At 49.1% G+C, this 26281-nt stretch overlaps 1 protein-coding gene across 1 annotated transcript in view; it reads right to left on the reverse strand.

Moving 5' to 3' along the window:
* Nucleotides 1-25146, reverse strand: part of PROSER2 (proline and serine rich 2) — an 83269-nt gene extending 58123 nt beyond the window's left edge. The window contains exons 1-5 of the mRNA XM_029955590.1: nucleotides 25104-25146; nucleotides 24916-25008; nucleotides 21983-22017; nucleotides 6368-6637; nucleotides 5419-5569 (exon numbers count right to left, since the gene is read on the reverse strand). Of these exons, the coding sequence (XP_029811450.1) occupies nucleotides 5419-5569; nucleotides 6368-6637; nucleotides 21983-22017; nucleotides 24916-25008; nucleotides 25104-25146 (592 nt within the window). The remainder of the gene's footprint in view (nucleotides 1-5418; nucleotides 5570-6367; nucleotides 6638-21982; nucleotides 22018-24915; nucleotides 25009-25103) is intronic.
* Between the last annotated feature and the right edge of the window lie 1135 nt (nucleotides 25147-26281).

Raw genomic sequence — 26281 nt, forward strand, 5'->3', positions numbered from 1 at the left:
AACCCTCTGCTTGTTCTCCATATTTAAGAGCCTCTTATGTTTTTGTCCCCTCTCCTGTTTTTATATTCTTTTTGCTTCGCTTCATTATGTTCATCTGTTTTGCATCTTAAAGTCATGTGATATTTGTCTTTCTCTGACTAATTTCACTGAGCATGAGACCCTCCAGTTCCATCCGTGTAGTTGCAAATGGTAAGATTTCATTTTTTTGATTACTGAGTAAAGTCCATGGTATTTGTATATATACCACATCTTCTTTATCCATTTATCTATTGATGGACATTTGGGCTCTTTCCATACTTTGGCTGTTGTCGATAGCGCTGCTATAAACATGGGGGTGCATGTGTCCCTTTGAAACAGCACCCGTGTATCCCTTGGAAAAATACCTAGTAGTGCAATTGCTGGGTCATAGGGGAGTTTTATTTTTAATTTTTCGAGGAGCCTCCACACTGTTTTCCAGAGCGGCTGCACCAGTGTGCATTCCCACCAACAGTGCAGAAGGGCTCCTCTCCGCACCCTCGCCAACATCTGCTGTTGCCTGAGTTGTTCTTTTTAACCACTCTGACAGGTGCGAGGTGGTGTCTTGGTGTGGTTTGGGTTTGTATTTCCCTGATGATGAGTGATGTTGAGCATCATTTCATGTGTCAGTTGGCCATCTGGATGTCTTCTTTGGACAAGTGTCTGTTCAGAGACATGTAGATTCTGAGTCACCGATGGACCCTGCCCCTTAGATGGGCGCACAGGCACTCGGGGAGCGGGCCAGAGTGCTAGCACTCAGAGCGCAAACTCTGCAGGGGGTGATGGCACCTGCGGGTCCTGTAGGCACAGCGCGCTGTCAGTGCTCTTGGAGCCCCAAGACCCCAACAGCAGGGGTGCCGGGTGGCAGACAGGCCACAGTGTCCAGAGCAACAGGCTCCGGGTCCGGAGGAGGAGTCCCTGCCGGGCTTGATGGGGGCACAACGGGGCACAGGTCCAAGGATAAGGCCGGGCTCCAGGAGACTGTCCACTCTGGAGTCCCATGTCATCCAGCTCACACAGATGAGCCCCTCGCCAATTTTTAAGGATTTCCAGAAAAGGAGATTGTGTTCCTTTCTTCCACAGGGAAGGTTGCTTTCTTGGGTTTGTTAAGGGTGCAGCCGTGAACTACCAAGGCTGCCTGTTTAGTGAGGCCCTGATTCAAGGTCATTGCGTAGGGCTGCCGTCCAGCCCTAAATTCTCCAGCTTAAACAGCGGAGAGGACACGCTGTGCGCAGTGGCCACTAGTGGATGGACGTGTGCGGAATTTGCCTTGTGCTTTCTGGATTCCGAAACCAGCCCAGGGGGTCCCGCGGGGCAGTTCAGGGCACCCCACATGGAGCCCAGGGGTCCAGCAAACAAACCCACAAGGCGCCAGCAGGTAGGCCTCCAGATTTAAACACACTGCGTCCTGCCTAATGTTTTCTGGAGGCGGGGGAGCGGTTCAGCCTAGAACATTCTGCCTCAAAGAAACCTGTTGCCATAAATTTGAAATGGATTCAGGGTCAGTGTTTTGGAAAAGGAGTCAAGAGACTTTGAGGGGACTCTATTTTGAGAGAGAGAGAGCTCATGCAGTGAAGGGGCAGAGAGAGAGAGAGAGAGAGAGAGAGAGAGAGAATCCCAAGCAGGCTCCACACCAGTAGCACAGAGCCTGATGTGGGGCTTGAACTCATGAACTGTGAGATCATGCCCTGAGCCAAAACTGAGATCAGTCGCTTAACCAACCCAGCCACCCAGGTGCCTCTATTTCTCCTACTCTTAATTAAGTCTGCCTCATGGAGGAAGTAACAGATTTAAAGAAAAACAAAAAAAGATTATGGACTGTGGGATGCCCCACTGAATTTTCAAGTGGAACAAAATTCCCGGTATGGAGTCCCCACATAGAGTCCCGGCTCCTGTTTAGTCTCAGGTCTTAATCCCTCTCTTTTTTATTCTTAGTACCAGAGAACAAAATCAGCAGCCTCACACAAATAAGAGGTGGACCCTACTGGAAGTTCTGCCATCGAGTGGACACACAGAGCCCCCACAGGTGAGTTATTTCATTGGCTTGTGTCTTTATTTCTCCTTGTGCAGACCTGTGGCCCCCTGTGCTCAAAATGCGGTCAGGGACATTCAAGCTAAAATCAGGTTCTCAGTAAGTATTAACTAAATATATATATATACCTCCAACATGCTTTCTTTGAATGTTTTTTTTTTAAGTTTATTTATTTATTTTGAGAGAGACAGCGTGGATGGGGCAGAGAGGGGGATTCCCAGGCAGCCTCCACACTGCCAACGCTGAGCCCAATATGGGGCTCGAACTCATGAACCGTGAGATCATGACCTGAGCCAAAGTTGGACGACTGACTGGCCGAGCCACCCAGGTGCCTCCAACATACTTCTGACTACAAGTAGGAAGGACAGTGACCCGAAGCTTGAGTTCCCCCTTTTAACCATGCGTTTGAAAAGAACTACTTCTTTCTTTTTATGGAAAAAAAAACCCCACTCCCCCCAAAGAAAACAAAACAAACCCAACCACTCATTGTGCTCATTAAACTGTTACGATTTTCTTCAATAATGGGTCTGGAATAGGTAGAAGTTCCCTAAAACCATGGAAAAGATGGCTCTCGCCTCACTAGGGTTTGATAACAGCTGACTGCAGCTCATGAAGTTCGCTTCATTTGGGAGGACTGAAACTTATCCTTGGAGTGTCCTCCTTCTAGTGGTTCCTGTTTGGATAGAGTCTCTTCACAATCCATTAAACATCCTGTTTTCTTCCTAATCACGGTCCACTGGATCTAGGGTCATCATAACATTCCGGTGGCATTAAGGAGATGTGATTCAGTCCTGTCATCAGCGGGTCACTGTGGTTGTCTCCCCCTCGGGGCTAAATGATCATGTGCTTTGGGATCGTGTGTCTACTTGGTGCTACTGCCTGTATTTGTCAGTCTGGATATTTTGAGTCTCTTCCCCTTGCTGTGGGCTGTCAGAGCAGACGCTAAGCTTGTTGGACTAGGTCCACAACGAGATAACATTGGCCCTGAACGCCAGGTGTCAGGAGCTCTTCGGCGAAGACCTTCAGCTTGCGCTACTGCCTCTCCAGCGGCCCCTGATTTCTGCTGCGGGAGCCACGTGTTTCCGCCTGGGGCTCCGAGGCCTGAGCCCTTGAGCGCAGCCAAGCCAGTCAGCACGTTGCATTCCCCCAGGCATGTGATTGGTCCAGAGGTGATACATGGACCCAGCGAGGTCCAATCGCAGTGTTCTCAGCATCCTAGTTGATGATACCTGATAAAGGCATACCTGCTCGCTCTTGGACCGCATCTGTGTGCAGTCATCCTGGCACCATTAGTGAGCTCGCTTTAGGATAGGCTGGTACCAATGAAGGCAGGATGGAGAGAAGGATTGTAACAGTTCTTTGGTGACACCTTTTTTTTAATGCTTATTTATTTTTGAGAGAGACAGATACAGAATGTGAGTGGGTTAGGGGCAGAAAGAGAGGGAGACACAGAACCTGAAGCAGGCTCCAGGCTCTGAGCTGTCAGCACAGAGCTTGATGGGGGGCTCAAACTCACAACTGTGAGATCATGACCTGAGCTGAAGTTGGACACTTAACCGACTGAGCCACCCAGGTGCTCCATTTGGTGACATCTTCTAAGCATTAGATTAACTATTGCCTAAAGGTCCCCAGACCTCTGGATATTTCTTTCTTTCTTTCTTTTTATCCTTAATGAGACTTAAATGATAAATCTCCTTATTGTCTAAGCCAGTTTGAGTTATCTTTTCTGATATTTACATCACATAATGTGAAAGAATTTTTTACTTGTATGTGGTATAAAATCTATTTTGGTGCTTCAGAATATTGATATACTTCCTGGTAAAATATGGGTATCCACTTATTCCTTAAATTGTATGTATGCATTATATGCACTTTTGTATGTATGATATTTCACTATATAAAAGAAAATAGGTATTACCATTATATACCCATTTAGGCAGAATAACCAATAACATTAATTCAAAAAGTATTTATTGAATGTCTATCGTATGCCGGACACATTCTTGGTCCTAGGATTTGATGGGGGAACAAGACAAAAGTTCTCACTCAAAACTATATAATTTTCAAAACATAGGATATCTAGTAATGTTAGGTAATGATATGTGCCATGGAAAAAAGTAGAGAAGGTTAAGGGAGAAACAGAAATGTGCTATTATTTTAGGCAGTGTGATAGAGAAGGCATCTCTGATGAGATGACGTTGGAGCAGAGACCTGAAGGAAGGTGAGGAGGCGAACCTTGAAGATATTGAGGGATTTTGGAAGAGCTACCCAGGCAGGGGGAACAGTGTATGCAAAGGTCCTGAGGTAGGAGTGAGCTTGGAGTGCTCTGGAAACAGCATGGAGGCTGGTAGCCTGGAGTGCAAGGGCCGAGGGACAGGGTAGCAGGATGGCAGCTAGGAACACAGCCTCCCAGGCTGTGGCAAAGACGAGCTAAAGTCAGAGAGAGATGGGCTATGTTTGGAGGATTTTGAACAGGAAGCGTTAAGATCTAACAGCATTCCAAGGATCACCGTCGCTATGTGGAGAACAGTGTGTAGAGCGTCAAGGTAGACCCGAGGAGGCAAGTTAGGAGGCTCTTGCATTATTCCAGGTGAGAGAAACAGTGGCCTGGACTTTATTAGCAGAAGGGAGGGTGAAAGGTGGTCAGACCCCAAAAGTAGAGCCTAGAGTTGGTCAGGGAACATGGGTAAAATGTGGCCTGGGAGACAGCAAGAGGAATGGAGGACGCTTCCAAGTTTTCCTCATAGGCACGCTTGGAGGAGGAGCGGGTTTGGGGGGAGAATCAAGAGTTCTGTTTGGGGGCACCCGGGTGGCTCAGTCAGTTGAGGGTCCAACTCTTGATTTCAGCTCAAGTCATGATCTCATGGTTCGTGGGATCGAGCCCCGTGTCAGGCTCTGCACTGAGAGTGCCGCACTTGCTTGAGATTCACCCTCTCTCTCTCTCTCTGCCTCCCCCTTCTCTCAAAAATATATAAGTAAACATTAAAAAATAGTTCTGTTTTAGACTTGTTAAATTTCTGATGCCTGGTTAGACACTCGTGCGGAGCTCAGAGGGGCCAGAGGGATGTGCAAACGTGGACTCAAGAGAAGATGGGGCGCTGCTTGGGGATTTACTCCGCCTTGCCGTTGCTTCTCCCGTCAGTGACCGGTGGACACTATGAGGGCTGGTGGTCTTAACTACCATCATGAGGGGTGCCACCCCGGCTAAGTGAGCTGCCTCACATGGACTGGTCCCCCCTGTCCGGTCCGGAGCTCATGGCACTGGGGGACGGAACAGAGACGACACAGAACCCTCCAGAAGCGTTCCTGCCTGGCACTGTCCACCACCACCGGACAAGGCGGGCTGTGCTCAGACGCCGCTCCCCCAGCACCTTCCGGACGGCACATGTACAGCTCTGGCTGAGAACACAGGCTGTTGCAGTTTAGCTTTTGCTCCCCGGGTCCTCCGACGCTGTGGATTCTGTCCTTCCGCAGCTGTCGCCGTTCCCCCTGCCGAGTGACCGAGGGAGCCCGTAAATGCAGCTGTAGTGCGGAGAGCGGGTAACGACAGGATGGGGGACGGTGATGGCCCTGCCCTGGCTACTCGGTCACCTCTGACCTTTGACACTCCAGCCCTCGGCAGCATGCACAGCATCGAACGTGAAACCAAATGTGGAGCCTGCCGGCCCCGGGCCCTGGCTCCTTTATTCTCAGCGTAGGTCTCTAGCAGACGCACTTATGCCTTAGTTCTTGGGCGTGTTCTCTGTACAAATATCTAGTCTAGATGTCACAGTGAACACCAACCATAATGTTCTAGGGGTTCAGATAAAAAGTGCTCGCCTGGGGCGCCCCGGTGGCTCAGTGGGTTAAGCCTTCGACTTCAGCTCAGTCATGGCCTTGAGGTTCATGGGTTTAAGCCCCGATTCAGGCTCTGTGCTGACATCTTGGAGCCTGGAGCCTGCTTTGGATTCTATGTCTCCCTCTCTCTCTGTCCCTCCCCACCTTGTATTCAGTCTCTCTCGAAGACAGAAAAACATTGAAAAAAAAATTAAAAAAAAAATGCTCGCATAGGGGCGCCTGGGTGGCTCAGTGGGTTGGGCATATGACTTCAGCTCAGGTCATGATCTCACGGTTCAAGCTCAGAGCCTGGAGCCTGCCTTCAGATTCTGTCTCCCTCTCTTTCTGACTCTCTCCTGCTCATGCTGTCTCTCTCTCTCTCAAAAATAAATAAAAACATTAAAAAAAAGTTTTTTTTAAAAATGCTCGCTTCACCTAGCCGAATTCTTTCTCCATTTTCCAAAAGGAAGAGGAAGAAAAGGAGAGGAGTGATGGTGATGGAGCCCTGTAACTCTTCAGGTGATCCCCGGAGCACTCGGGGCACTCGGGGCACCCGGGGCACTCGGGGCACTCGGGGCACTCGGGGCACTCGGGGCACTCGGAGCACTCAGGGCACCCGGGGCACTCGGAGCACTCGGGGCACCCGGAGCACTCGGGGCACTCGGGGCACCCGGGGCACTCGGAGCACTCAGGGCACCCGGGGCACTCGGAGCACTCGGAGCACTCGGGGCACTCGGGGCACTCGGGGCACTCAGGGCACTTGGAGCACTCGGGCTTTGGAAGGATTAAGCCCCCTTGAGGCACCCAAGCCCAAATACTCCCTGTAGTTTTGCACTCAAATTAACTCATGAGATAAGCCTCCGGTTCCGTTTCCTGTCTTGGGTTATAATTGCTATTGCAGTCTTACTAATCATTTCCTGCAGTTTTTCCTTCTTTTGCTACGATAAAAATTAATGCCTTTAATTTTCCATTCCTCCTTCGGCCTGGGGAGTCTGTTAAGAGAGAGGAGTTCTTCTCTGGTCTGCCTTTCTCAGCAATGAACAATTTTCATTTTTTCTAGAACAGACTTCTCTGGGTTACTCTTCAATGCAAACCTTCACTTTTGTTTCTCTTTGTTTAAAATGAATGAGAATCCTACAACAGCCAGAGTTGAATCCATGAATCTGAGGTTCTTCGTGGTCTCTTTTCCATCGTTTTCTCTCAAGAGTCTTTAACATGGGTTTCTAGGGGCCTGTCAGCCCCCTGACATGATGTGCAACATTTTGTGCGAATATGAGTAACGTTCCCCCCAACCTCCAATAAGGATGGCATGACTGTCATCAGGTTTTCTACATTTGACTAAATAAACTCAGAAACATTAAGGGGCCCCACTTAATCATTATGGGGATTATTGCTTTGGGCAAATTGGGCAGCAAGCCTTATCTGAGAACAAAGAGAAGATCTTCTAGAGACTGTAGGAAAAAGGCGACCTTCCTCTTCCTTAGATCTACAGAACATGTGAACTAAAAATTTCCTCTTCCCCAACTCTTCCTCATCCCACCGATGCAGGAACCGCTTTCTTAAAATGGTGGGCGATGTGCCCAAAGTCTCACAGCTAAGCTGTTGTAGAGGTAGGACTAGAAGCTGAGTCTGGTTCTTGATTCTATTCCCCCTCCACATTCCATTGCCAACAGCAAGATGACCACTAGCACTCCCGAATATTCTGTACCCCAGATGCTTCTCTCTTCACTAGGCCGCACCCATTTACTCTCTCCAACTGAAACACATTCATTCTGAGTACCTACGTAGAGGTACCTAAGTGGGGCGCCTGGGTGGCTCAGTCGGTTAAGCATCCAGCTTCGGTTCAGGTCATGATCTCACAGTTTGAGAGTTTAAGCCCCGAGTTGGGCCCTCTGTTATCAGCACTGAGCCTGCTTCAGATCCTCTGACTCCCTCTCTCTGCCCCTCCCTTGCTTGTATCCTCGCTTTCTCTCTCTCTCTCAAAAATAAAAACATTGAAAACAATAATTAAAAAAAATAAAAGTACCTAAGTAATATTTAGTAATTGAAAAGAAACCTCCCGAGCCATGTAAAGGGTCTGTATGTCAGAAACCTAGGAAATCATTTCTTGTCCTTCCCAGCCCACAGAGCACACAGCTGTGTGGATCGCGTCCCGCACGCCTTGCGTGGTGAGCTATCTCTGTCCAGGCCCCTCGTTTCTCCCGGGATTGCAGGGCCTCTGAAGACAAGGACTTCCTACTGAATGGTTTTCTATCTCAGAAGATCTAGCCCACAGGCCTTTTAATAAGGCAGATATTTGTGGAAGGATTAGCACTGTTTGCACCTTCCATTACACTTTTAGGACATGATCTAGGTGTCACCCTTGTGCACCATAATTCATAAGCTCAAATGCCTCAAGGATCAGGAAGATAATTTAAATTAATGAAGCAAAATGAGTGTAGGACTATGGGGCAGTGGGAAGAGTGGACCACTGGGAAGTTTATGCTCCATCCGATTTAATGTTAAAAATAAAAGCACTTCGAGGCCAAACCTCCAGCAATGGCAGTGTGACAAGGTCCAGAGACTCCTCTCCCACAAAACAAGCAGAAAACTGGAACCAACAAACCAACAAAACCAGTTATTTCTGGGCCCTGGAAATTGGCCAAAGGCAGATAACAAATTGAAAAGCATTTACTCATGAAAAATGGCTAGAGCTTCAGGAAAGAACGGCGGGGGTCTGTGGCCTTTTTGTCCGTTCTGCCGCTCTCCCCGACCTCCTCCCCAGTTCTGTGCCCGGCTTTATCAGCAAGGGGCTGACCAGAAAAAACAAAACAAAACAAAAAAACAAGTTTGCTGCCAAAGGGAGCAAATCAATTTTGGGCCGAGGGCGAAAGGCTGCGGTGTGGGCGATAACAGAGGACTCGGCGGGAAGCGGATGTGGAAAGTCACGGCGCCGCAGGTGCGAGAACGTGCTCCTGGCTGGGGCACGCAGCAGAGCAGCCCTACACTGAACAGGAAATCTTGGAATGGGAGAGCTAGAGAAAGGCGAGATGGGCTCTCACACACCCCCGGCTTCCTGGGAAGCTACGGGCCCACGTGCGTGAGACCCCACACAGCCCAGCGGATAGTGAAAAGCAAGGCAGCTTAGCGCTGGCTGAACCTCAGAGGCCATCCCCAACCCCCACACCATCTCTGCGCAGGGGTGGAATCTTCGCGGGCCTACAGTGTTGGAGAAAACCCTCCACCCAAATCCCCTGGCTGGCCATGAAGCCACACAGAAACAGGGCAGTCCCCAGGAAATTGGGCTACGAAATAAAAATAAGAATAAACCTACACACACACACACACACACACACACACACACACACATCAGTAGCTACACAAATGTGGGGAAGAGAGTTTCTGCCATTCAGTGCAGACTAGTCTAAAATGATAAAATGAAACCCTCAGGAAAAGATATCAGAGCCCAGAGCTACTAAAATATTACTTAAAACAAACATTACCTGAAACACTCAGTTTTTACCAAAAAAAAGAAAATGATAAGACATGCAAACACATAGCAAAGTGTGACTCATACTCGGGGAAAAAAAAGCAGTGAATAGAAAGTGACTCTGAGTGGGCCCAGATGTTGAATTTAGCAGTGAAGACTTCAAATCTGCTATTTAAAATAGGTTCAAGGAACTAAAGGAAACCATATTCTAAAAATTAAAGGAAAATAGGATACAGTGACTCACCAAACATGGAATCTCAACAGAGAAATAAAAACTATAAAGGGGAACCACACAGAAATACTGGATTATTGAAAGGTGCCAATAATCAAATTGAAAACATTCACTAGTGGGCCCAGGAGCAGATGTGGGACAGCAGAAGATGAAATCATGAACATGAAGATAGAGCAATAGAAACGATACGGTCTGGAAAACAGAAACAAGGAAGAAAAACAGGACTCTAGAGACACAGGACAATGTTAAGCACACCAAACTACGTGCAATGGGAGTCTCAGAAGGAGATGAGAAAAGAGTGGAAAATATCTGAATAAATCACGACTGAAAATTCCCACATCTGATGAATAGCATTAACCTGGGCCCAACAGCTCAATGAATTCCCATATCATAAATGCAAAGAGAACCACACCTAGACACGTTATAAACAAACTGCTGAAAGGCAAAGACAAAGGGGCACCTGGGCGGCTCAGCTGGTTAAACATCCGACTTTAGCTCAGGTCATGATCTCATGGTTTGTGAGTTCAAGCCCCACATTGGGCTCACTGCTGTCAGCCCAGAGCCCGCTTCAGATCTTCTGTTCTACTCTCTCTCTGCCCCTCCTCTGCTGGTTCTCTCTCTCTCTCTCTCTCTCTCTCAAAAGAAATAGACTTAAAAAAAAAGGTGAAAACAAAGAAGTAATCCTGAAAATAGCAAGAGGAAAACAACTCATCAAATACAGTATGAAACTATGAATGGCTGACTTCTCATTCAAAGGAGGCCAGAGGCCCTGGAGTGAAAGCTTCAGAATGCTTAAAAAGAAAAGATATGTAAGCCAAGATCTCTTTATCTGACAAAACTGTTAATGAAAATGAAGGTGAAATAACCATATCCCCAGATGTTACCCAAAGAACCCTGATGGAATTTGTTGCTAGCGATGTTCCCTATGTGAATACGTAAATGATGTTTTTAGGCCAGAATTAAATTACACCAGGTAGTAACTTGAATCCTCAGGAAAAATGAGGAGCTCCAGAAATCATGTATGTGGGGCAATATAAAGACTTCGTATCTTCCATTTCTAGCTGCTTCTCCAGCACCTGGCCCGTCTCAGTGCATCTTGGATCAGCACAGGCTGTTCTACCATATGCAATAGATCCATCTAGGAGTTGTAGTAAATACTTTTCAGAACAAGACAGAGTGTAAATGATTAAATTAATAAATAACTATATTACTGTTGAATAATATGTGTTAGAGAGGGCGGGTTCAGGGGCAGATGTGGGATGTTATTATGTATCTGACGGACCAAGAACACGGGTCCATATCCAGTGAGAAGCAGTTGACATGTGTTGGAAAAAGCATTTAATCACCTGGAAAAGCTCTTTCCCTGACGCCCTAAACACACGGGCCTGGTTCTTGGTGCTTTTGTCGATGCAGGCTGGGTCCTCTGTGTCACAAAAATCTTTCTTGGAAGAAGAAAAATGTATGTGATGTGCTTACCACAGTGTTGGCAATGAGAGAACTCTGTGGAAATGTTAGGAGGCGTGGTGTAATCAGGTGTTCGGGTCAGGGCTACCTGGAGCCCAATTTCGTGACACCACATAGTTCTTCTAGGAACTAGAAAAGCCCAGATGGTAAGACACATCCTCCCTCTCCCTCTCGGCGTGCAACTTCCTTAGGGCACGCAAGAAAAACCCAGTAGACCAGCAGTTTACTCGAACGTGGGGTGCTAATTCAGCCTGGACATGGCGTGGAAGACTGATGTCGTGTGCACTTTGCCGCTCAGGGCAAAGACTGAAAACAACTAAGAAAAGTCTTCTCTTGGGGTTGGAACGAGGCCCAGAAGCATGTGAGCAGTTTGATACGCTGGGCTGGCGGGAGTGACTCATGACCCCCAAATATGTACCCTCCACGTGTACTCAGCGTGCAGGGGCGTCTGTCCACAGGCAGCAGAGAGTCCCCAGAAGAGACAGCTGGCTGAACGCCTGTGGAAGGCGGCCAGGCACCAGATTCCTGGAGAGATCTCTCTTTTCCATCGGGCAGCCAGGCCTGCCTCTGTGCTAGCGCCGTAATTCTGAGGACGGTAGCTCTGTTATTCTGCTCAGACTGTCATAACAAAGTGCCTCACACTGGCTGTCTTAACCAACAGAAATTTATTTTCCCACAATTCTGAAGGCTGAGGGTCCAAGGTCAAGGTGTTGGCAGGTTTTGTTTCTTCTGAGGACTCTTTTGGGGGGAGCGGTTTTGGGGGGAGCGGGGTGCCTGGATGGCTCAGTCGGTTAAGCGTCCGACTCTTGATTTTGGCTCAGGGTGTGATCTTGCGGTTCGTGGGTTCGAGCCCCACGTCAGGCTTCATGCTGACAGTGTGGAGCCTGCTTGGGATTCTCTCTCTCTCCCTCTCTCTCTCTGTCCCTCCCCCCTCATTCTCTCTGTCTCTCTTTCTCTCTCTCTCAAAAATAAATAGAGGACTCTTTCTCCTTGGCTTTAGACAGCTGTCATCTCCCCGTGTCCTCACATGGTCTTCCTTCTGTGCCCGTCTGTGTCCTAATCTCCTGTCTTGTGAGGACACCGGTCATGCTGGGATACGGGCGCCATATGGCCTCATTGGGTCACAGTCACCTCATTAAGGGCCCACAGTCACATTGCAAGGCGCTGGGAGTGAGGACTCCAACGGGCGGATCTGGGAAGCTGCACTGAACCGAGGGGTCGACGCCAACGACGCACTGGGCAAGACCGGAAGAGGAGTGTGCGTCCGAGGCGTTTTGGGGAGGAAAGGAGGGCTCTGTGCCGGAAGCGGCCGAGAGGCCCTGCTGGATGGCGCCTGGCTGCTGCTCCTCCGCCCTCACTTCAGCCACCTCCCCGGCCGTGTCCCTCATCTCCTTGGGTCGTGTCGTCGCCCTGTCCTCTGTGGGTTCCAGTCCTGTTCCGATGGCGCTTAAGTACGTAACTTCCAGTTGTTCAGACTCATTTTGGACTTTTCTCCTGCGTTCACTGAACCATGGTAAAAACGCAGGTACGCCTGTGCCCCCTGAGTCCTCATTTACTTCCCGGAAAGGCAATGAAATCCTCTTGGGCTTCTCCGAATGAGGGCCCGGTCCCACCGGACGCGACGGAACCGCAGCTGGGCGCCGGCCGCTGTGCGGGGGACAAGCTCGGGCTGTGCTCGTGCGTGTACGGGGGGGGGGGGGGGTCCCTGCCGACCTTTGTCTGATTTAGTGAATAGTCTAGGTGTCGGAGCATTTAGATGCCGTCTTAGCCCTCAGTCCTGCACGGACACACGGACGCTACGCCTGTGGGACCCGCTGCCTGATCTGCAGCGCCCGATGGAGGTCAGGGGCCTCTCGTTCAAAACTGTTAACGAGCGCGCGCGGGTGGCTGCAGAGTTAAACCAAGCGTGAGGTCCCTGAGCGTGGCGCCCTGGGGGGCTGTCCCCGCCACGCGCCTCTGAGGCCAGCCTGTGGAAGGACTTTTCTTTTTTTTTATTTTTAAACTTTATTTAATTCCAAGTTAGTTAACATATAGTGTAATAATGATTTCAGGAGTAGGATTTAGCGATTTATCACTTACATATAACCCAGTGCTCATCCCAACAAGTGCCCTCCTTAATGCCCCTCACCCATATCGCCCATCTCCTACCCACTTCCCCTCCGGCAACCCTCAGTTTGTTCTCCGTAGCTAAGAGTCTCTTGTGGTTAGCCTCCCTCTCTGTTCTTATCTAATTTTTTTCTTCCCTTCCCGTATGTTCATCTGCTTTATTTCTTTTTTTTTAAATGTTTTATTTGAGAGAGAGAGAGAGAGAGAGACAGTATGAGCAGAGGAGGGTCGGAGAGAGGGACACATAGAATCCGAAGACAGACTCCAGGCTCTGAGCTAGCTGTCAGCACAGAGGCTGACACGGGGCTTGAACCCACGAACCGTGAGATCATGACCTGAGCTGAAGCCGGACGCTCAACTGACTGAACCACCCAGGCGCCCTGCATCTAACTTCCACGCATGAGTGAAATCATGGCTTATTTCACTCAACACAATACCCTCTAGTTCCATCCACGTTGTCGCAAGTGGCAGGATTTCATTCTTTTTGATCACTGAGGAATGCCGAGGAGGAGCTTTCAGTTGCTAACTCTCTGCCTTCCTAGATGAGAAGATCATCTGTCTTCATTTGGAGAATGTGCATCGTTCGTTTCAGGTGGCCATTAAGCCTTTCTCGGCTGGACTTCTCAGAAGACACCGCACGATCACGAAAATATGGCCTTTGGCTTGTGGTTACTACTCTTAGTTTGCTTGGCGCTGGGGAACCAGGGGTGTGGTTTGGATCCCTGATCATAGCTAACACCCCTCTGTCCCCTTCTGCTGCCTGGCTCCCCCTCCCTGAGACCCACAGCTTGGCTAGGAGCAAACGTGTAACCACTGGGGTTCTGTCACCCCTGCAGTGGGAAGGGGGTGAGCCCCGGGCAAGGCCCCTGAGGCTCGCAGGGTGCCTGGCATGTGTTTTCTGGTCACAGTGCCCTTCTGTTTCTTCTCTAGTCAAGACTTCTTGGCCAAAGGGTTCTGAGTGATAGAACAAGATGGCTCAGCTGGCAGTCCGTGACAGGTGCCAGCCCTTGCCTGTCCCTGTGGGCACTGGCTCTCTTGTCTTGGCCTCACATGGACCTCCTCATGCTGTCAGTTCAGCTTGCTTCTCCTCACCTCCTCTTCTGATTCCTTTGTTTGTTGGTTTCTGATCCATATGGGCAGTGAGCATCTGCATTAGCCCCTGGGTTGCTTCCAGGGCCTTGTAGGCTCTGAGGGGTTTCGTTCCACTTTACTCAGGCGCCTAAGAGCTGCACTGGAAGGTAAGCAGAATGGTCTTCATCCCTGGAGGAGTCTCCCCTCTAACCCTTTTCAGTGAATCACCAGGATACATCTTGACCCTCTTCCTTCGGAGGAGTTAGACAATATGGCGGGCGCTATGTATATATGGGGTGTGCACAATGGCAAACACCACTTTAAGAGGAAATCCTCTGCTCTGTGTAACTCAGCTGCCATCTCTGCTATCTCAGAGATGACCTTGACTCTGAGGCACCAAAGCGGATGGATGTGGCCATGAGGACCTGAGCTCTGTAGGGATCCCTGGGCCAGAAGTCAACACACCTGAGTTCTGGGCCTATGAGCTAGACAGGATAATGGTCCCCCGAAGACGTTCAATTCCCCAAACCTGTGAGTGTTACCTCACATGGCAAAAGTGTCTTTGCGTAGGTAATAAAGGGTTGTGAGATGGGCAGCGATGCCTGGAATCTCCAGGTGGGCCCAGAATAGTCACAGTGGCCTTTATAAGGGGATGGCAGGAGGGTCAGGGCCAGAGAAGGAGCTGTGAAGAAGGAAGAAGTCGAGACAGGCTTGTGGTTGCTGGCTGGAGTCACGAGCCCAACAACACGGGCGGCCTCTACACGTTGGAAAAGTCAAGGACACAGGTTCTCCCCGAGAGCTTCCAAAAGACATGCAGTTTGCCAACACTTTGATTTTACTCCAGTGGAACCCATTTGGACTTCTGACCTTTAGAATTGTGAGGTAATGCATTTGAGTTGTTTTAAATCACCAGGGTTGGGGCGCCTGGGTGGCTCTGTTGGTTAAGCTTCCGACTTCGGCTCAGGTCATAATCTCATGGTCTGTGGGTTTGAGCCCCACGTCAGGCTCTGTGCCGACAGCTCAGAGCCTGGAGCCTGCTTCAGATTGTGTCTCCCTCTCTCTCTGCCCCTCCCCAACTTAATCTCTGTCTCTGTCTCTCAAAATAAAATAAAATAAATAAATAAAAATTTTTTAAATCACCAGGGTAGCTGTAACTTGTTCCACTGGAACAGGAAGAGAGTATATCCCACATCTGCAATTAATGAGCTATTCGAGTCTCGGGAAGGTAATTCCTTTTCCTCAGTCTCAGATACTGTATTTTAGGCACAGTGGTCCTCAAACGTTTAATAGAGAAGTTAAAGGAGCAGGATGCTTTTATCGATTGGAATCATATGTGGAAGGTCACTGTACCTCAGATGAGGGTGGGGCTTCTGATGAAGTTGGGGACCCGCTGGGTAGTGCGGGCAGAGTGGCGCTGGGTCTCAGGCTGTCCAGCTACTGACCTTCCCTTGTGGGGAGGCCAGGCTCTCTGTGGACTCGGTTGGTTGACAACTTTTGACATACACACACACCCAAGCCCATTGGAGGGGTGCCTGGGTGGCTCAGTTGGTCAAGCATCCAACTCTTGATTTTGGCTCAGGTCATGATCTCATAGTTCACGGATTTGAGTTGTGTGCTGGGACTCAACACAGAGCCTGCTGGGGATTCTCTGCCTCTGTCTCTCAAAAATAAATATTAAAAACTTATGGAACTAAGTAGAATTTAAACTCACTGTTGATATTAGTGAGGCCTTACACATGTATTTTATCTTGGGTGTGATAGACACCTCATAAGAATCGAGCTCATGTTCAAGGCATTTCCAGTTCTTCCAAGATGCTCATTTCAAATCCCTACCCCTCTGGGAACTTAAGCACGGAGACAGTGCCCATGCCTCTTGTATGAACAGCCATTCATACAACACATTGAAAAAGAACGACACTAGTCTTTCATCATTAATGAAATGGACTTGTGTGGCCCCCAGCAGCCTCGAGGTGTTCTTCGGGAAGGCCCTCTTTCCCTGGATGTTTCCTTTTGACTTTCTTCTGTTGCTCTGAAGGCTAGCCAGGATCTCGTGCACCTCTCTGTGGCTGTTTCAGATGCCTAATGTTGGGGACATCCTAGGACATTGTGCTCAAGGAGCAGAATGGGTGAGCGCCTGGGTGGCTCCGTTGGTTGAGCGTCTGACTCTTGATTTCAGCTCAGGTCATGGTCCCAGGGATGTGGGATCCAGCTCCATGCTGAGCATGGGGCCTGCTTAAGACTCTCTCCCCATTTCCCCCTTTTCCCCTCTCCCCCTTTCTCTGAATAAGATAAAAAAAAATAAAAATTAAATTTAACAAATGGAAGGGGTAGTAAGGAGAGAAGCCGGCATGTTTTCTTACTGGCACTGAAATTCCCTGGGAGGGCACCAAGGGCAATAAACACAGCCTGTGAAATCAGAGCATCATTAAACATAAACAGCAGGCTAGGATTACTACTCCCTTATGAAAAACAACTGCAGGTCTCAAAAATAAAATACAAACAGACGCTAAATTGGAGGAAGGTTCTTGAATGTGAGCTTGGTTGTGCTGTACAGGAAAATGTTGTACTTGGTCACTTCATGAAGAAATAACAGAGCAGGATAAAGGGAGAAATATATTACATATAATATATATTTTCTTGCTGTGGACATAATGCCCACTAACCAATGGAGGAACTTGTTCAAGTTGGAATCTCCTGTGTTCCTCCAAATGTGGCGATTCTGCTTCAGCAGGTCTGGTGTGAAACACTCCTGGTGGTTCTAATGTTTTTTTTTTTTTAATTTTTTAATTTTTTATTTTTGAGAGACAGAGACACAGCACGAGCAGGGGAGGGTCAGAGAGAGAGGGAGACACAGAATCGGAAGCAGGCTCCAGGCTCTGAGCTAGCTGTCAGCACAGAGCCTGGTGTGGGGCTTGAACCCACGAACCGTGAGATCATGACCTGAGCTGAAGCCGGACGCTCAACCGACTGAGCCACCCAGGTGCCCCACTCCTGGTGATTCTACATGGATGGCCCCAGGAGGAGATTTTGACAATCAGGAGCAACTGTATCTGAGCTACCGAAGTGCTCATCCAGGGATTGAAGTCCACTCTTGGAAGCTCATTAACAAGGACCCTCATGCATACTTCCTTTAATTTCCCACACTGCCTTCCCTCTAAAATATCTTATCAAGTGACTAAGTAGTTGTCCAGGAAAAGCAGAAGTACCTATTGTTGTTAGTTGTACAGTGATCTGCTGGGTAATGATAACTCAAAGCACATGGCAATCCAGTCAGTCAATCAATAAGCTTTCTGTTCTCTCTGCTCATTTGAAATTACTTGAAGAGTCAAAGGTTTACACATCCTTCTGACACCATGAGATGGGAGGTTCGGGAAGGTCAGGAGAACAACTCCATTCTTTCCCTACTCTTTTGAGCATTATTGGGGCCTTGTGCTGGTGGGTGGGCGGGTTGGTGGGTTGGTAGTTCAGGCTCCCTGCCGTAGCCCTGGGCTTCACACAGACCTCCGTGTACCGGGGCAAGCCTGCTGTCCCCCGGGGCAGCTAGCCAAGGCTGTGGACCCCCAACTCTGGACCCCCGCATGACTCAGGCAGGCCTCCTGCATCCTGGAAGCAAGACTCGGTCACCGCAGGGAAAGCAGACCGGCGGCCCCCTCTGCCTGCGGCCCCCGTGCTTTCCCATCCGGTGGTCCACGTCCCCCTGCGCCTCCTCTCTCTCGTTTCCTGCATAATTGGCCTTCTAGGGGAAGGGAAAATAATTTCCCCTGTGTCTGTGGCTGAGACCCCCTGTAATAAAAGAAAGGTTAACAGGAAAGAAACAGGTTTATTCACATGTAGACCTTGTTATGCCCAGATTTCAATATCGTCCCCCAAAACCAAAGACCGCCGGGGAGACCGAGTCATGCATGCAAAATCAAAGGGCTTTATTATTATTATGGGCTCGAGCTCGGATTCACAGACTTCACCAGCGCAGTGGATCTGTGCTGAGAGCCCCGAACAAGAGCTGAGCAGGGTTTTTATGGGGTTTGGGAAGGGGGAGTTATAAGAAATTGTGACATAGGTCCAATCATTATCACATAACAGCATTGGCAACAACTTTAACCATACATTTCGTTTAGAGCGTTCGTTACTTTTGGCAGGACCCAATCATAATATTTAGTGTTTCTTTGAAAATAACCAATTAACAGGGTGGGCCAAGGAACCCCACGTGGGGTGAGTAACTGGCTAATCTAGTATTGAACAACAGGTAACTAACTATCTATGGTTTCAATCTCCAGGCCTGTCCTTAGGAATGTTAAGGGTGTTAGCTGGCCTTTCCTGATTGGGTGTTACAAGGGTGGTCTCTCCTGCCTGGGGTAAGGTGTAACTAACTGCCTGATAGTTTCGGGGAAACTGAAACCTAGGTCTTCTCGTTCAGAGGGGAAACTTGAAGCCTGTCATGGAGTCAGTTTGGTTCAGACCTGCGTCCTTTCAACCTCATGTGTACAAGGGAGACCCCCTGGGGAAGGCATTTCTCCAGTTACCATCCTGAGAGGGAACGCGGGGAGGCCTCTTCGGGGCGAGGAAGTGACTATGAGAAAGGATGAGGGGTTTTAGAAGAACAGATGGGAGCGTGACGGTTTGTGACCAAGTCTGGGTGTGTCCCCTGCTGTGACAGAGCCATTCTCCCGGCTGGTGGAACTCCCAGGGAAGGGATCTGTGACGCGGAGTTCCTCTCGGAGGATCTGCTCATAGGCAGATAAGGGGAGCTCAGAGAAAGCCTCCCCCACATCTGTTGCTTTTCCAGGACTATGGCTTAAAATAAACAATGCACCGAGGCTGCGGGGTTTGAGGTGGCGCATCCTGAACTTGGGGGCCTATTTTGGGCAGCATGTTTCTGCTGCCCTTCAGTCTCCGTCTCCAAGACTTGTGCTGGTCCGGGGGGGGGGGGGGCACTTGGGTGTCACAGATGGGGCTGCTTGTGGGCGGGGCCCTGTACTTGGTGCTCCTTCCTCTGAGCACATGGCTCTGTGCACAGGGCAGGCCGGGGCACGCACGTGCGCGCGTGCGCACACACACACACACACACACACACACACACACACACACACAGCATAGCCCCTCCTTGACTGCTTTCCAGCCTGTTTTTATTATTTTTTTAAATGTTTATTTATTTATTTTGAGAGAGAGAGCGAGCATGTGCAGGGGTGGGGCAGAGAGAGGCTCTCTCTGAACCGTGAGATCATGAACGTTGAGATCATGACCAGAGCCAAAATCAGGAGTCAGAGGCTTCACCGCCTGAGACCCCCCAGGCCCCCCCCCGGCCTGCTCTGCACCTCCCTCTGCAGCACTCTCTGAATGCCCACATCCTGGCATCTGGGCACCTTCCTGCTGGGAAGGAACTGCCATTCTTTCCCAAGGATCATGCTTCCTAGGTACCCCTCTCAAGAAGAGGGGCCTTCTCTTCCCCACCTGGGGGCCAGGGAGGGAGCTGGGCTCTTCACTGTTCTTCCAGAGCATTACTGAGTCCTTTTTTTTTTCTTAATGTTTATTCATTTTTGAGAGAGAGAGAGAGAGAGAGAGAGAGACTGAGCATGAGTGGGGGAGGCTCAGAGAGAGGGAGACACAGAATCTGAAGCAGGCTCCAGGCTCCGAGCTGTCAGCACAGAACCTGACACGGAGCTCGAACTTAACAAACTGGGAGATCATGACCTGAGTCTAAGTCAGATGCTTTAACTGACTGAGCCATCCAGGCGCCCCCTACCTAGTCCTTTTTGAAAGAAAAAACAACCCCTTCTCTCTGTAACCTCTAGTTTCGGTATGTGATAAAGTTCAGGAGGTTTTCAGATATGGAGTGGTTCATTCATGAATTAGAACTCTCCTCTCTACTGGTATCTTTTGCAAAGACATCGATTCAGTAAATACACTTAGTAGCCCTGCCAGACTGGCTTTTCTCCCGTGTGTGTGTGTGTGTGTGTGTGTGTGTGTGTGTGTGTGTGAACTCACACGCCCCTGAAGCTGCTTCCGCCCAGCCCCGTCACTGCCTCCTCTTGGGACCTGCTTTCCAGTCTTCAGGTCCACTTCTACTCCTGCCAAAGTGCTGCGGTGTCTGTAGGGACAGCCCGGCAGCCCACTGTCCCCGTGATGCCGACCTCCTTGCCCCCTCACAGCCGCCCCACTTGCCAGGCACAGCGGCGTCCTGTGATCGCCTACATCTTCTCCGCGTCTGAGACCTTCAAGCCAACCGCACCCTGCTCTGTGGTCCCGGGGTTTTATCGGTCTGGCCCTTGGGCTTACTGCATTTGGTCTTTGACCTCACAGAAGATGCCAGGGCCTGGGTGGTTCCGATGTCTTGTGAACCATTAGCTGGCAACCTGCACTTTCTCTCTTCGTGCTCAGCCTGAGCCCTGGTTGATCATTGCGATGACTGTCTTCCAGGGACATGCTTCGTGCCCATCCTGGGGAGCCCTCCGGCCCTGGGCTCAGTGCCCACCTGCTGCCACGCCTAGTGGGTGTGTAAATTCTGTTGATGTGCTCCAACACACAATTACACACCCAGCTGTGCAAGGCATGTGAGTATACACATATGAAAAATGTCCTTGCCGCAAACAGATGAGACTACTACTGGAGGAAAATCTCTGAATTTTTGCCAAAGGGAATCTTTGTTTCTCTGTTTCTTCACTCTTCCTCTCTCTTGTGTTGTTAATAATCCTTCCTCAGGTGCCTGGGCGGCTCAGTTGGCTAAGCGCCCAACCCTTCTTGATTTCAGCTCACGTCATGATCTCATGGTTAATGGGGGTTCGTGGGTTTAAGCCTCTGAACTATTAGTGGGGAGCCTGCTTGGGATTCTCTCTCTGTCTCTGTCTCTCTCTCTCTCTCTCTCTCTCTCTCTCCGTCTCTCCCCGACTTGCATACTCTCTCTCTCTCTTCAAAATAAACTAAAAAAAAAATTCTTTCTCATTGGGCTGTGTTCCTTCCGCAGTCGTCTTGCGGACCATGGAAAGCTCTCGATGCAAAGACAGAAGCTGCTGATAAGAAGCCTTCTCCGCTTCAGAGAGCACATTCATTCATTCCTCTTTCACTCATTCGTTTGTTCACTCCACTAATAACTGTTGGGCGCCTACTTTGTGCGAGGCTGTCCTTGTGAGGAGGATGCGGATCCAGGGATGAGTGAGACAGGCAAGGTCCCTGTCCTCCTGCAGCGCACGCGGCAGCGTGAGGAATGAGGAGAGGGCGGAAGGAGGACAGGAGAGAATCAGAGTCGTAGGCGCTAAGAGTAAAATGGCCGATGGCGTGACCTGCCACTCTGGATTGGGTGCTTAGGGGAGGGGGCGGTCAGGTTAAACTGCGAGCCAGCCGGGAAGCCACAAATGCTGACTGTAGTAGGAGGGGCACGTAGGCGAGGCGTGTAAACTTAAGATCAGGCTAAACAAAACCTAATTAGCAGTACAATTGTGTGCACGCACTAAATACATTTTTTTTTTTAAAGCCCTTTAATGCCCTTATTCATAGCTGCGTTAGGACGGACTCCTCAGAGTCGTTGTCACCCGAGGAGCGATAGAGCTTTGCCCCGAACACCCAGACACTGACAAATGTTCAACCGCCAAGCGGCACAGTCCGCTCTGATAGATTTTCTTTCCAAGGCCAGTCACGTGCCACCTTCCCCGGGCAGGAATCCTACTACCCTCTTCTTGTTCAGAGTAGGAGAGAAGAAGGAAGCAAACCAAACTAGGCAGACCCAAACCGAGAGTCCAGCCCCAACCCCAAACATCTCCCCTCCCCCTAAAGGGAAGTGACTCACCTGACTCACCAGCTTCGCCGTCATGATCTTCTGCGCTAATTGGAACACAAGGGGCAGAAGAAGATGGAGTGCCTGGGTGGCTCAGTGGGTTAGGTGTCTGACTCTTGGCTTCGGCTCAGGTCATGAGTTCACAGTTCATGGGACCGAGCCCCAAGTCAGGCTCTGTGCTGATGGTGTGGCACCTGCTTGGGATTCTCTCTGTCCCTCTCTGCCTCGCCCCTACTCGATCCCTCCCCCCCCAAATAAATAAATAGAAAGCATGCTCAAAGAACTACACCTTTCCTCCTTGATTGTTGAGAGCAGCCTTGCAATTAAAATACTAAAAATACACCAGCTCTAAATGGTTTGACCAACCCACCTGCTGTGGACCAAACTCATGCCCAAATGCAAATGTTGAAGCCTCAGCCGCCTCCTGTGAGGTTTAAGGGACTTTCAGGAGGTGATTGAGGGTGAATGAGTTCATAAGGGTGAAGCCCAGATCTGCTACAACTGGTGGGCTTCCAGGCAGAGGTGGAGATCTGTCTGCCCTCTGAGGACACCCGGAGGAGGTGGCTGTAAGTTGGGAAGAGAGCTCTCACTGGAACCCGATCACCCTGGCACCTTGAAATTGGACTTCCAGCCTCCGGAATGGTGAGAAAATAAGTGGCTGTTGTTTAAGCCACCTGTGACGCAGTGTTCTGGCATCCCCGAGCTAAGATATCGCCTTCCCTCTAGTTGGCACAGAGATGGTGCAGTGAAACCGGTGGAACGTGACCCCCCCCTCCCCACCCCAGATCCAATTTTGGAAAAGTAGCTAATAAGATTGTGGTAATTCAAGGTTTTAGTGTAGAATAAAACAAAAATTCTCAGAGCGCCTGGGTGGCTCAGGCGGTTAAACATCCGACTTCAGCTCAGGTCATGATCTCTCGGTTTGTGAGTTTGAGCCCCGTGTCAAGCTCTGTGTTGCCAGCACAGAGCCTGCTTGGGATTCTCTCTCTCTTCCCCTCCCTCTCTGCCCTTCCCTGCTTGCACTTGCTAGCTTTTTCTGTCTCAGAATAAAGCTTAAAATAAATTCTCTCTCTCTTTTTAAAAGTTTATTTATTTTGAGAGACAGACAGAGCAGGGGAGGGGCAGAGAGACAGAGAGAGTCCCAATCAGGCTCTGCACTGTCCATGTGAACCCAGACGCGGGACTAGAACTGAACATACTGTAAGAAGTGAGATGACTCCTTTTGCAGAAACACCAAATAAAATCTGTGCTAATTAACAGGTTTACAACCCATTGGAAATACGTGTGGAACCCTCTGCCCTACTCCCTATCCTGTCCCCACCATGGAGTCTGAACCCCTTAGACCATTCACTTTCTGGTGCTTCTTGCTGTCTCTATTTCGTGGGTTTATTTTTCACAGGCTTTGCAATGAGTGTGTGCCAAAGAACTGACGTCTGCGTCACCTCAGGGAATGTACATTTGTTCCAATCAGACTACTTTTTGGCCTTATGTGGGCATATTCAACTTCTGGGTAAGGCTGTGACCTCTGGAGTACTCAGCCAATGAGGGACCAGGGGAGGGACTTACCTGTGTAATACTCAGCCAATGAGGAACCAGAGGAGGGACTTACCTGCTAGGAGATAAATTGTCTGCTGTACCTGCCGGAGTGCGCCTGTTTGTCAGACATCCGCTCTTGTAAGAATGCTGACTAAAGCCTTGCTGCACTGTGCTCTGAGTCTCCATGTCCCTCCTTTGGGGCAGTGAGCTTATTTCTTACAATCATGAACCATGAGAGCATGACTAGAGTCGAAATCAAGAGTTGGATGCTCAACCCACTGAGCCACCTGGGCACCCCCAAATTCTCTATTTTTTAGAACTTCGAATTACTGTATTATTCAAACTGGAAGTTTATCAACATTTAATTTAAATTCAAGTGAGTTAACATAGAGAGTAGTCTTCGGTTCAGGAGTAGAACTCACATTTATTAATATTTTTAAATGCATTATTTTTTCATTTATAGCAGGCCATTTGAAATGTTTGTTGAGTGAGTAAATGAATATTTGAGAAGGATACCATTGACCTCGTAATAGATAAGACCTGTACTTCTACGTTTTCCCCCAGCACTGAGGTGTAGCTTTATGTTTGACCAAGACTGGGCCCAGATCCAGTGCGTGTGTGCCAGTGACGCCCTCATCAAAAATGCCAGCACAACATCGGGGCTGTAGGGTGACTTCAGGGGACTCGAAGCACGTTTGTCTTTATGGGTCCCTTTCTCCAAAGAAAAATTAAAAATCAGATTTTACAGTGGCATTTTTTTCTGATTTTAAAAGAAATGAACCTGAGAACATTTTTGCTAGCGGTGAGAGTGCCGTGAGTCCTCTACCCTGCTCCTCTGTGCCCTGACGGGCTCCCACCGCTTCCTGGCTGCGAGCTGTGGGGACAGTCACATGATATCATCATCTATAAACCGAGATGGGTGACGGTTTCACAAGAAGGGGGAAAATCTTTTGTTAGCAAGAGATGTGGTTGGGGTTACTTTGATCATCGTCTTGGGATGGGATGTGCTGGAAGGGTACTGCCTTGTCTTACAAGGGTGCTGGGTGCGCAGGAGCTGAAGACAGACTTTGCCGTCCCCACCCAGAAATTTGGGGGATGCAGGTCAAGAGCAGAAATGTCAAAGGGAGGATCTTGTGACGAGGCTTCTCTTTTTCCGCTCCTTCGGATGTCTTCAGTGATCTTGCCATTTCTCTGTAGAGCCTTCTGAGGGCTGAATCTATTTGGAGAACGTTCAAGGTGCTGCGTCTTCCTGGGAGGTGGGGTTGGGTCCAGAGCAGGAGTCCCTGCCCCAACTTAGGGTGCTGAAACTCTGAGCACACACCCTGCTCCCTCTTCCCATGAACCGGGCACCTAGCTCCGTGCAGATCTCATTTGCATCTGTCTATACCAGGACTGATAAACCAACCAACGATTGGCCAGGGCAGTGGTTCTCAACTGGGCGTGGTTTTGCTCCTCCTCCTCCTTATCCCCCTCCTCCTCTTCCAGGTCACATTCCGCAAAGTCTGGAGACAATTTTGGTTGTCACAACTGCTGGGAAGGGTGCTTCTGCGGTCCAGTGCGTGGAGGGTGGGATGCGGCCAGAAGCCCTTCCACGCACAGGAGGGCCCCGAACCCAGGATCGTCTGGCTGAGGATGTCCATGGTGCTGGGCCTGAGAAGCCCCGATAGACAGCCCTTCCGCTGAGGGTGCCCGAGAATAAAAATTCCCGAGCGATCTTTTTAGCACCGTGTGAGCTCAGCCAACTGTATCATGATTACTGTTATTTTTTTTTAAATAATATATTTATGAGCTTCTTCCTCTCTACTGCTTGGCTTGACCTAATATCTAAGTTCACCATGTAACCTGCTAAATAAGTTCCATTTATTCTCAGGACTAAGAAGTAAATGTAATTTTCCATTCATGGTAACCAAGCAAGTTAGGCGGCAGAGATTTCTGTCCAGAGGTAAAGCACCGGCGCCCTCTGCTGGAGAAGCGTGTAACTGCTGCTTTGTGCGGGGTGGGGGTCGGGGACAGGAAAGAATTGCCGCGGGTCATTCTAACTGAGCAAGTGTCTGGGGCCACTGAGCTAATTGTCAACTTGTCATTGCCTGAAAGGGTGGGCAGTACATATATATTGGTCTATAGAATCCATCTTTCTTATAACCTACCCAAATTGTAGACATTATTTGATAATGATAAATATTCCTCACAGCACAGAATTAACTCCTATAACAGTGTCAGAGTTTAATGATAGAAACAACAGAACCAGATCCTCAGGGTGCTTTTTAACATCTTTTGATTACTTAAACATTACAGGAAATTTAGAAAGAATATAGAAAATAGAGAAAAGGAGGAGAAAAATGTTTGGCAGTTCAACTTCCAGAAAATAATAATTTACATTTTGGAATATTTTCTTCCAGTTCTTTTTCTAGGAATATAATGACCTTTTGTTTATTTATTTATTAAAAAAAATTTTAATACTTATTTTTGAGAGAGGTAGAGAAAGAGACAGAGTGAATAGAGGAGGGACAGGGAGAGACAGAGACACAGAATCCATAGTAGGCTCCAGGCTCTGATCTGTCAGCACAGAGCCTGACACAAAGCCATGGACTTTGAGATTATGACCTGGGCCAAAGTCAGATGTTCAACTGACTGAGCCACCCAGGTGCCATATAATGACCTTTTAAAAAATTATTTTTATTTTTTTAAGTTCATTTATTTATTTTGAGAGATGCAGAGAGGGAGAGAGGGAGAGAGAGAGAGAGAGAGAGAGAGAGAGAGAGAGAGAGAGAGAGA

Source organism: Suricata suricatta, chromosome 10, assembly GCF_006229205.1.
Source record: "Suricata suricatta isolate VVHF042 chromosome 10, meerkat_22Aug2017_6uvM2_HiC, whole genome shotgun sequence".
NCBI lineage: Eukaryota > Metazoa > Chordata > Mammalia > Carnivora > Herpestidae > Suricata > Suricata suricatta.